General features: G+C 35.1%; 1 protein-coding gene across 1 annotated transcript in view; it reads right to left on the minus strand.

Moving 5' to 3' along the window:
* Positions 1 to 12,413, minus strand: part of LOC108970198 (serine-rich adhesin for platelets) — a 112,119-nt gene that overhangs the window by 30,044 nt on the left and 69,662 nt on the right. Inside the window, exon 3 of the mRNA XM_018935447.1 lies at positions 9,407 to 9,757. Within this exon, the coding sequence (XP_018790992.1) occupies positions 9,407 to 9,722 (316 nt within the window). The 5' untranslated portion in view covers positions 9,723 to 9,757. The remainder of the gene's footprint in view (positions 1 to 9,406; positions 9,758 to 12,413) is intronic.

A 12,413-nucleotide genomic window follows, 5' to 3' on the forward strand; every position in this document is an offset into this window, starting at 1 on the left:
GCTCAATGTTCAATTCTACCTGCATTAAGGTTTAAACCAAAGAGCCAAACCTAATGAACAGATTGGAGCGAACTAACTGATACGAAATTTAAGTCTCGGGCTAGACCCTAACGATTTTGCTACTACCTGTTTGGCTTGGCGTAGAAGCCCCTTACGCTGTTATTGCCGTGTCGTCCCTGGTTTTTGCAGTTTCGCGGAAATTGGAGACTCCAAGTGTAGCAAGGTGCTACTTCACCTGGTCATTCGGTTGATTTGGCCTAGCCAGCGTAGCCGCTGTCTCTTAATTCTATGAACTATGTCAATGCCGCTATTAGGGTATGTCAGGTATATCTAACCATTACCACAGTTCATTTACCTATGTATAATCACTATTTCGAAAACATATTTCCTGAACATACATGAGTATATGGATGTACGGGAATTCCCTTATTGAACTTGTGAAACACTCAATTGATGTGATCAATAGTTTAGAAGTGAGAATGCTTAAAAGAGTAAAAAGGGTAGAGTAGAAATAATATTTCTCGCATTGGGTGTGTAAACTGTATCAGTAATCTAAATTCATTCAGTTAAATATCTGATCATATATTTCTATTTTGGAAATTCGAAATTAGTGCATTCATACTGAAAATTCCTTCATATTCACCAAATTCCCATTATTCAACAATCAATTATTACTGACCCGTCTGATGTAAAACATCGCCGAATGCCATACATACCATATTTCTAAAATCTCTCATCCACTGTCTGCCTTCCTCTGAACCCTTACATTACGCGAGCGCAATACAAATTCACTTCGCTTTCATTGACTTAATTTTTTAATGAACTTTGAATGTTTACCATTGTTACAGTTTGTAATTTCTAATTTGCCACCGGACGAGTGACTTGCCATGCACAGCTGTGGCAATATATAGCCTTCGATGGCGCACACCAGCAAGGAGCAGGGTTTAGGGTAGAGAAGGCCCATTAGAATTGCAACTAATTGATAACAACGACCCACCATTAGACAGAAAAGCGCTGATGGCCAAAAGCTGTGGCATGTACCGCGCCACAAGGCACATTAGCGTTGCCACAATACGCTCACCATACTTTCGTGGAACGGCATCACACATATACTCGTATATACTCGACGACTGAGAGCAACATTCATTCGGCCACATACTACTTCTTCATTCACTCAATCATTTCGCGAGCTTTCTCTGCCGATGGCGCTGCTGTATGCCCTTTGATTCCTAAGACAAGCGAATGGTTGATGAAAATGGAAAGGCATCGAGTAAGTGGTTACATTGTACGGCATCTATGTGTGCGTGTGACGTTTAAGTGTTGCTGCGCCGCCTGTTAGAGACAGTTATTTTTTCAGCAGCGTTACGCAGCGTTGATGCTCGCGGCGGCAGTGTCGACGATCGCTTGGCTGATTCCTTGTCTAAAAGCTGCTATTGCTTGGTGGGTGTATAGTTGGATGTGCGGTTGGCGTTGGCGGCATCAAAAGGATTACAGTCGAAATTGCTAATTCAATTTTAATTTGTTTAAAAGTACATGACAATAACCAGCAGCGCCGTCAGCAACGTGATTTGAGTGCCGCCGCCTGCAATCGACAGCCACTGTGTTCCGTTAGTTGTCAGTAGTGGAATGCTTGTGGACGGCGGAACCGCTGTGGCAAGCGCTAATGAAATTACCGGAAGATAAAATTTCAATTGTTCGGTGGAAATGTTATATATTCTCTTGCCGCAATTTGAAGTGATTTCTTTCATGCCATAAAACCTTCAGTAATTGCCACTCAAGGCAATGCTAAATATTTTTTAGCGCACTATATATATTCTGAAGAAGAAATTCGCCGAAGCTACACATTTTTGGAAATACTAAATTAATTCTTGATTGTTTGTGCTTGTCCGTATAACAGTTAATTTCAATTAAAACGCACGAACAAGAAATGAAATTCTGTTCATTTTTATAATTTAGTTAAATTTTTTTATCGAAATGTGGTAGTAAAGTTAAACATATTTCGTGGTTTCTTACTTCAAACTTAATGGAGATTTTTTATCAGGTTGATCTTCGTTTCAAAGAAGGCAATTTTCTTAAAAACGTCTTAAATGGGTCTCATCGCTGAACTAAATTTGGCTCGAAAACCTGACCTTCTTGTAACTTTTCAAGAGCCCGCTTTGGAAGATAGAGCGTCTTCAGTTCCTGCACAAGATGTAGTTTGTGCGCTTTCAAGATAAGATCTGGACGTAAAATACGTCGATTCGTTGCATAAGCCAGTCCGAGGTGGTGGGAACCGCATCGAATCGACTCTCGTATACACCTCAGCTGCAACCGAAGTTGATATTTTCCCCCGGTTTTTAAATTACTCAGAACAGCTTTCATCATATTTATAAATAATTTTTGCTTTTGTCAAACGTTTTGGTGAAATAACTTATTCTACTGCTTTACATATTTTCCAACTGAATTTTGCGAACTTTTCGCGCATATTTTTCAAATTTTTAAAAATATGGCAAAATGAAATGACAATGCAGCTTCTACACTTACATACACGAAAGCAGAACGTGCGCTTCCATAAAATATGATTGTTAAAAGAGATGCATCGCTTTTCGTAACAATTCCGAATGCAATCATCTAAATAAAATCGCTATGTTTATTAAAATGAAATATTGTAAACATTTAAACTCACTTGACAAAAGGAAGAAGTTCCGAAATAAATTTAAATTAAAAACCGAAAAGTTTTACATGGCGCCGACGCAAAAAAGAACAACAATTGGCGCCGCCAATGCGCGACTCGTTGGCGCCACTGAAAATGCATTAGTAAATAAAATAAATTTCCACATAAAATACCTAAATGAAAATAAGGAAATAAGTGATATACATATATACGTATATAGATGTAGATATCGGATGGCATGAAATACGCGCAGCACTTAAACGATTATGATATAGAATTTGCGATAACACAGAAATCAAATGGAAAGGTTTGTGTATGCGTTGTTGGCATAACATACCTGTAGTCAAATAAACCAGTTATGAACTCCCTTGGAATTAGCGTGAAAAGTAGAACATACTAAGTATTCCAGCGGTTGACTATGTTGTATATAAAAAGCTAACATGTTTTATGTTAACACCCTAGGAGATGCTGATGATCAGATTTCGGTCATAGATGCATCAGTTCTAAACTAGTTACTAACACACCTATCTAGATCAATTTATATTCTTTAAAGGACATTTCAATTTAAATTTGTTTATATCTTCGCTGTTTTTACTCAAAAAGTCCATATTAATTCCGTTACTCCTTTATTTGACTTTGGAAAAAGTTAACAAAGATCTTGAGTTTTTCACATTAGTTCAAATTCAGTCTGGAAATTCTATAAAAAAAACTGAAATATTTGTAAACTAACTTGCTGTTTCACTGATGGGTTATCTTCCCAGAATATGTGTATACATACGTATGTACATATGTATATTTATTTCTAGGTTGTGAGCGATTATCAAAAATTTATTTCCACACGCAAAAATTCTATATAATTCTCTTTAGATATTTTCCCATATTTCAGATATTCAAATATCAATGCATTTATTAAGTTAAGTACCATTGAAAGATAATTTGAATGATGCTGGAAATTATTTTTTTATATCGACAAAATATTTTAGCTTGCAATTAGTTTTCCAAAAATTTTAGAATACTAATTGATACAATTGTAGAAATAATATTTTCATTGTTCCATTAGTTTTTAAATTTACGGTAGTCAAAATTTTGGTTTTGGAGAAAACGTGTGCTTCAAAAACAAATTATTTTGTGGAAAATTTACACTAGCTAAAAATTCAAATTAATTATCGAAAATATTATTCGGAACACCACGTGACAAATACAAAAAAAAATCTAGAAAAGTCGTGTTTCATTTTTATTGAAAATTTCGATCAATCTGAGACATATATCAAATAAATTCGAATATTATTATTTTCTAATGTTCTAATGTTCTAATGTACTATATTTCAAAAATGCGTTGAATCGGGCCAATAATTCCCTTAGCCCCCATACTGCGACTTTATATACTTAATACGTTTCATGACACCTTGTAGCCGGAAAGTATTGTTTCAACGATGTTAACGGGACGCTGTTTTTCGCAAAAATTTTGTTACTTTGGAATCAATTGTGCTGTAACTTTTCTTAGGCCCAAATGAATTTTAAAAAAGGTTTTAAATCTTTCGATATACCAACGATGCTAGTAAGATCTGTTTCTGTTAATCGTCGATTAACGTGGTGGACGTGATTCATCGTCAACGTGGTCTCTGCCTTATATGAAAAATTTGTACTAATTTAAACCCTTGTTTCGACAAACAGTTATCACCAAAGGCCTTTCTAATGGAACTTTTTGTTGAAAAATTTCATTCATCGCAAAAAACGGCGAATGCACTTTATGTACTTCAGAAAGACCGGCCTATACTAAACACTGATGATTATTTTGATGCGACATTTGACATGGCAAATTTTTGGCAAATATTTCGACGAGGTTTTCATGCGAAATTTAAATTAAAAAGTCTTACTATTTTTTGCTCTGTAGTATTATATAATAACTTATTTAATTGCCAATTACTTTAAAAAATTTTAATGCTATTTTAAAACAAACATTTATAAACTTACTAGGTCAATATCTTTTTATCTACTACCATTTTCGGTTATTCGCCAATTTCAGACAAAAAGCTTAAATTCAACTTTACTTTGACATTTTAATTTATCTATTCTATTTAAGTTTCTTTCCACTACTCTCTTTATTTGTAGTTTATCTCATTTGTCGTTTTCCAAATTGCGCTGTGATTTCTTTTTTGATTTTTTGTTTTAACTGTCACTTCTTTGGACATTTTCGTTGGCGCGTAAAATTATGCCAACTTTGCAAAAGAATTTCAAATTAAAAGAGAAATAAAGCGGCGAGTGTGTCAATGAGAAATAAAGTGAATCGAATTGCCCCAATAAAAAAAGGAAAATTATTTGAAATATATGAATTGCAACAAAAAAAAAAAAAAAAAAAAAAAAAAAAAAAAAAAAAAAAAAAAAAAAAAAAAAAAAAACAGTATCCCAATGACGCATTTGCCTGCGTATTGGTTTTGTGTTGGTGGCTGTTGGGCTGAACGGCAGCGTAGCGTGAAATTTGAATATGCTGCCGATTCTGATTTTTTCTTAACGCGAGAAAATAAAGTTAATTTGGCTTTTACACAGCCAGCTACAAGAATTGCTTTGACTGACTGAGAGATAAGGTAGCTACCGCTTTTTTTTTGAGGTAAAATTTAAATGTGCGCTTCTATAAATATTGAAATAAATTTACGCATGGCATAAAATATTAAAAAAACATATTTGAAAAAAATTTAAGAAATATTTTCACAAAATTTGTAATAATATTTGGTTAAAATACTAAAATGCTTTTTCATCGAAATAATTTTTTTAGTACCTAAAACGCACTTAAAGCGTTAAAAAGGCACAACTCGTGTTGTTAAATGTTTTCTCTACTCTGCCACATGTGTCAAAATGTACCGCTATATTTTTTACTGCCAAATTTCATATTTACCGACGCATTATGATCAGTTAAATAATACTTTGCTTAAAAAAAAAACGCTTTTTGTAGTTGCAGAATTGCGAAAACCCTAAAATCATTTTATGTTGCGTTTATTTACACTTTGCGCATAATAGTTTAATCCCGCATATTATGGCATACATGAATTTTAAATCAATCCACACACACACACACACACACATAAATATTTATAAAAGCACATGGCAATGTAGCATAATCTAATGTCATTTGTTTTTGCTTAATAAATGTGATAAGCAAATATTTTGTGAGATAATGCCTCTGTGCATATATTTGCATACTCCACAAGATAATACCGTTAAATGTGCAAGCTTATTGCATTAAATATTTACGCGGATAAAATTTTAAATATTCATATTGTATTTACTTGAGCGTATTAACGAAATATTAATGCAAATAAATAAATATAAGTGCGGCGATATGGCAACGCTGTTATGTGTTTTCTCTTTTAGGTTACTAAACTTGTTATTTGGTAATTAAAAGCTATGTATTGAAACTGTTTCAAATTAGATGAAAATAATATTTTAGTAAAGTTACTTTGTTTGTGTAAAGAATATTAAAAAATGTGTAATTAAAAATATATTTCAGATTTTGGTGGTCATATTTATTTCCAAATCATTGCCTTACACATAAAGTTCATCTTTTATTAATTGTTCAACTTTCAAYCGTTTTCCATATACCATAATTTTTATCTGTTAGTATGATCCTATACGAACATACATACATACTTTCAAAAATATACATTAAAGCGAATTTATATCACGGAAAATTAACTAGTTCGCACCATAAAAATGTGAGTTGTAAATATTGGGTAGTCGAAAAGTCTTTTCGTGTTTTGTCAATAGAMGTCGTTGCAGTCGTAGATCTCCAGTGCTACCAATCACTTTGTGTCTTACCACATAGTATACGAAAGGTGATATTTTAAGCTTCATTTAACCGAAMATTAAATTCGGGAAAGTTGAAGAAAAATTACAGCTGTTCAAAAGTGAGTGAAAATAATGGAAAAATTCGCTGTATTTTAAAATTTTTTGCATAAAAAAGGGAAGAATGYCASGCAAGCTACCAATGAAATATGTGAAGTTTACGGAGACGATGCTGTATCAGTAGTATAACAATGATTCGCYYGCTTCCGTTCTGGAAATTTCGAATAATGTCTCTAGCGAACAAATGGCAAAAAGTGATACATATTTGTTTATTTATTTATTAGTATAAACATAGAAAAACTAAGTTAAAASTTGATTAGATATACGAAAAAACTTTTTCGAACAGCCAATATATTAACCACAGCGCCATCTAGCAAGTGTTTAAATTAAGTCAGAGTAGYTTCTTCGATTGATAATTTCTCCCMACACTTTCTCAAATATTGTAGGTAATTATTCGAATAAAAGGATTTTGGAACTTGACTCATTCCTTGCGTGGCTACCTAAGTAGCAATGATAGCTACTTCAGCAGCCATTATCAAATTTTGGCCAATCTCAAGTCAATTTGCATACTCCTTACAAAATAAACAAATTATGTGTGAGCAGGAATGCATGAAATATTGTTGATTAAGAAACTTAGAATATCAGTTTTAATATCCGGTATTAGTCCCTCTTTATAAGTATACAAAGATGAAGAAGAATCTCTTCAGTCTTATATAAGAAAAATCCGTCTTTCTCGCTGTATGGATACCGCAGGTGTTATGTCAACGTAAAAAGCCTTATAGGCAGAATATTCATCTGCAAGTCGGTGCAAAATCTATCCATTCCTGAAGTGAATTTTTACTGGGCCGAAAATGGTCCTAGTCGAATCGCAGCTAGCTCGTGCAAAGGGGTTTTAAGTCAGGATTGATAATACGGAACCTTTTGCTAAAAACTATCAACTAAAAGCATTTTTCAAACATGCATATTATTTCCGAAGTTATAGCAGCTTTAATATCGTGGCAACTGGTTTGGTATGAGGTGTGGACGAAAATTGAAAAGCGTTTTTCTCGAAAATCTTTTTGAAGTGGTCGCCATGATATCTCAATTTCTAAGCAGCAGACTTATTTGAAGTCATTATTTATCAATTTATCACGTGAAGCCAAAAATTTAAATTTTTAATATTTTTAACAAATTCGACAAAGTTAAAAAATTAGTGAAAAATTTATCTTTATTTTTATATAATATAAATCAATAAAAAAATGATAAAAAGAGGTTGGTAAAGATATTAAAAGATATTTTTATATCACTTGCCATAACCCGCTCGAAATTCGGGCCTCTAGACTAGAATACCCTCATAATTCAAACCTGTACTGTCAATAACTAGACTCTCTGAAGCTTGCCTGGGAGGTTCTTATGCAACCACCTTATAGACTTGTTATGTTGCTGTCTATGGTGAATGATTTTACAGGTGAAAAATTGGTCTCAAAGGAATTTAGCGAAAATCAATTGTTTCTGCGGCTTTCGGCACTTTAGTCGTAATATTTTATTACTCTCTATAATGGTAGTATTTAGGGTGATCTCTTTATATCTCTAAGTATATTAACTTGAAAGGTAACCCCATCTGGAACTGCTAGCTTGTCTTTTATATTTAAGTTTGGTTAGTTGTTTCCCAAAATAAAAAATATAGATATTTTAAAACAATACGTCCTAACCATATATCTCGAACCTGCGCATAGTATATAAATTATATCTTCCCAACGTTTTTAATATGGTATATTTTCAGATATAATATGATTCATATAACATATTTCTTGAAACGGGTATAACCATTGTAGCTCTTAATGACCCAAAATAATTTAAAACTCACAACTCATTTTTAATTTTTATTTTTTTGGCAAAATCCTTGTGCTTCTTCTTAACGGATGCTGAATTGCAATTCGCTGCAATGCAGCTCACTTACACACTACTCGCTCTCCTTTTTATGCTTCCATTTCCTTTGCTACACTGCATTAATATAACAAACAGTATAATTAAAATGTGAGACAAAAAGCGCTTTCGCACTGCACACGCACACACATATACTTATATGTGTACATGCATACAAAACGAGATATGTATACAAACATATGTACATATTAGGGTGGGTAAGCAAAAATTTAATTTTTTTCTTAGAAACTGTGAAAATATCGTCCGAAATAATAAAATATCTGTTAAAGTTAATATGCACTAAGAGTGTGCTGTTATAGTAATTATTATTGTGATTTTAGATTTCCCATATAAATAATATCTTATTTTATTTGTATGTTAAATGCATTTAAATGCATTTTGTCTTGCGAGTATGGAAATTTATTACTGTAAACATTTAAGGATCTACAAATGGGAACTGATTTGAGTTTTTCTAAGCAGATTCGGTCAAAAGTTATTCGTGTTGAAAATTCAACCAAAAATTGAATAAAGAATTGTTTTTTTTTAACTATTTTATATTCTTTCGCAAAACAATGCCTCAATTTCATAAAATATATTAGTTTTATGAATATCTAATTTTTTATGACTTATGTTGTTTTTATTCGAGAAAAAAAGTGTCAACCAGTTCGAACGAAAAAAACCTTAAAGACATATGTTTTGTAATAAATTAGTTGGTTGGCATTAAAAAGATTAAAATTTTTATTATTTTCTTATTTTTTTCGTAATTTCCRCAAATATTTTCAAGGCATCTAAGCAAAAATAACATTTTATTTGGCCCACCCTAATAACTATATACAACGCACAGCATGTTGTATAGAAGTGTATGCATATGCATAAATGTGTGTGTGTGTTCGTGTTTTGCCCGTGGCAAAGCAAGGATTTCCTGCGCTCGTTGGCATTGCAGATTCGCTTTGCAGTGATTTCATACTGCAACCCTGTCATACCGTTATCGTTTGTGCACGAACTTACCTTGTGCTCGTGCCATTCGCACGCTTCCGCTTGCCGTTAGAAGTATGCAGTATGTCGTGAGAAACTGACAAAACAATGACAGTGTGGCTCTAATGGTGTTGTTGGTGGYTTTTTTGTCCTTGTTGTTGTTGGTGCTAATATTGTTGTTGTTGTTACTGCAGTGAAGCCGACGCCTCAGGTGCGCTTGTGGTGGGATTTTTGTGTGTCGCTGCCGCTTGTCGGCKTTGTTGCTGTTTTTGTTGTTGTTGCTGCTGCTGCTGCTGCTGCCGCTGTGCAGCGGATGCGGAAATGGCGCCATTTGTGTTGTTGACGCCATAATGGTGCGCAAAATGCAATACAAATGTTAGCTGCCTGCAAAAAGTAAAAACAAAAGAGTAATTAAAAAAGAGCCGTTATGATATGARGCAAGTGCTTGTTGTTGTTGTAAGTGAGTGAATTTTGCCAAAAATTTCAATAAGCGCATATTTTTGCGAAAATTTCGTATACGCCGCGCGACGCATGTACTACAACAACAACAACAAAAGTAGTACGCAAAGACAAAATGCGTAACAATTTGGCGCACAATAAATTTTCCATCAATTTTACTAATTAAAAAGTTGCCACTTTGCACAATGGCAGGCAATTCGACAGCAGATGGGCAAACACAAAGTGTACGAAGCGGAGTAACGAAAAAACTGGCACGAGACAAAATTGAAGTGCGCAAAATTGAATGTCGGACACACACACACACACACACACACACACACACACACTCATACACAGTACCACAGCAATTAAGCGTCACTTCATTTCCGGCATTTGTTTTAGCAGCATTCTCAATCAGCGCGCTGACAGCGTGGCATTTTATCCTCGTCGACTAATGCATGCCGCTTTTCTCACACTTTCTCTCACGCCCTCTCCCGCTGACCCGCATAAATGAATTATGAAATAATTGGTTTAGCAAGCGCTTTGCAAAGCCACTCAGCAGCACTAAATTCCAGCTATCCAACTATCCGGCTTCCTCATTGACATCCGCGCCGCCTCCTATGTAYGGCTTTGTTTTACCAGTGAGTTCGGCRTCTCCATTCCGTTGGTACCGTTGTATTGTGCGAAATTTTAACAACGYTTTCAATAACTTAAATGCTAATGCTAAACTTAAACTGCTTAACACGCTGTGTGACGTGCTGCGGTGTAGCTGGCGTTCAGTGGTCGGTTTTCCACAAGCGGCTTTAGTGCCGAGTCCACTGCCGTTGATCCGGCATTGAATTGCGCTAAGCACCATTTAACCGCTGCTCCGCGAACCAGCGTTACTATTTTGTTGTTGTAACAATGTCGCCAGTTATGACACTGCCATTACTGTCTCGCTCTCGCTCACTCTCACTACCACCTCTGTAACTAACTACTGCCCTGCTTCCCGCTTTGCGCCTCGGGCTCATTTCTTATCGCTGCCGTTTCTCCATGTCCTTTGGATTTCTTGAGTTGCAAATGGGAAAAGTTGCCGCATTTCAACTGCAATGGCAAGCGCCGCAGTGACAGCATTTTACGCCAGTTGCCCGCTGTGCTTTATGGACTGTCGCCATTCACTCAACTCAACTCGCCGACACTGTGCCACTACTGCCAGTGCCAATGTCTCTGATTTCACTTTACTTTCCATGCGTCAAGATTTTAATTACAGCGTTGTTGCGAATGTTTCGCTATGCTTTGCAATTCCAGACGCCGGTCGCACAGTGGTGTCGCTTAGGTGCACTGCGTCAATGGTGAAGGATGCTAGTTCTGGGACAATGTGAGCGTCTCTTRAGAGTTACAGCTTTCGATGGTTGTTCTCTCTTTGAGAGCACGAAATATGCCACGCCCAGCACCCAGTGAAGAAAATATAGCAGCCGTAGCTCATYGGGGAGAGTCTATTTGGCGCCGTTCGCACCAACTCGGACTGACAAATGGAACGAATTATCGCATTTTGMATCGATATCTTAATTCGAGTGCATACAAAGTGAGTTGAGTGCAAGAACTGAAGCCGCTCGACCTTCCCGAGCGACATTGCTATAATCTGTGTGCTCTTGAAAGGTTCTCAACCTGAAAATATTCAAATGCTGTCATTTAATTCAGAAAAAAATAACGGTTTGATGTAGTTTGTGGGTCGTTGGAATCATTGGTCCACACTTCTTCGAAAATTATATCGGTAGGAACGTGACATTTGGTTTCAACAAGACGGTGTCACATCTCTCACATCGCATCAATCAATGGATTTATTGAGAGAACACTTTGGTAACCAGATAATTTTACGTTTTGACCCGGTTGATTTGCAACCAAGATTGTGTGATATCACATCGTTAGACTTTTTCCTGTGTGGATATGTAAAGTATAAAGTCTATGCGGACTACAAGGTCTGCAAGGTCGTACTGCAAAATAGAGAGTTTCTTCAAAATCCTATCGTCCCATAATATGTTCGGCAATGAAGTAATTTTTTCGAATATAATTTTTTCGAAATAACAAAGTTAGGGGATCATCCTTGGAAATCTCTAAATTATATTTAATTATTTTTGCTTATTAACACTATATACGTTTCTAAACCCACTGTGCAAGACGTTTAAACACATCAAAAGCACTAAAATGCGATCCGCACAGAGCGTAACGCAGTAGCAGGAACTGAGAAATTCTATTAACTTATGAAATTACAAGAGAAATGAAAACTTATAACAAGAAGTCATTAAGTCACACGGAATTAAAAACTAAAAAGTCAAATTACACTAGGAGTAAGACAACACAAATATAGTTGCCGTTGGGAAAATCTTCAGAAAAGAATTTCTATCGCTTAAGAAGAGAGGAAATTAAAATAAAATAGCAAATAGAAAGAAGACGGAAAAGTGTGGAACAGTGGTGGCAGGAAGGCAAAGAAAAAAACAAAAACAAAAAAATGCGTGCGTAATTGTGTGGAAAGGATATGTGGTAAATTGTGAGGAGTATACCAAATAGGCAGAGGGGAGAGTAGTTGAACTGTAACAAGAAACAACATGTACATTCATACATA

The sequence above is a fragment of the Bactrocera latifrons genome, unplaced genomic scaffold (genome assembly GCF_001853355.1).
Source record: "Bactrocera latifrons isolate USDA-ARS-PBARC rearing strain unplaced genomic scaffold, ASM185335v1 scaffold_29, whole genome shotgun sequence".
NCBI classification, from domain to species: domain Eukaryota; kingdom Metazoa; phylum Arthropoda; class Insecta; order Diptera; family Tephritidae; genus Bactrocera; species Bactrocera latifrons.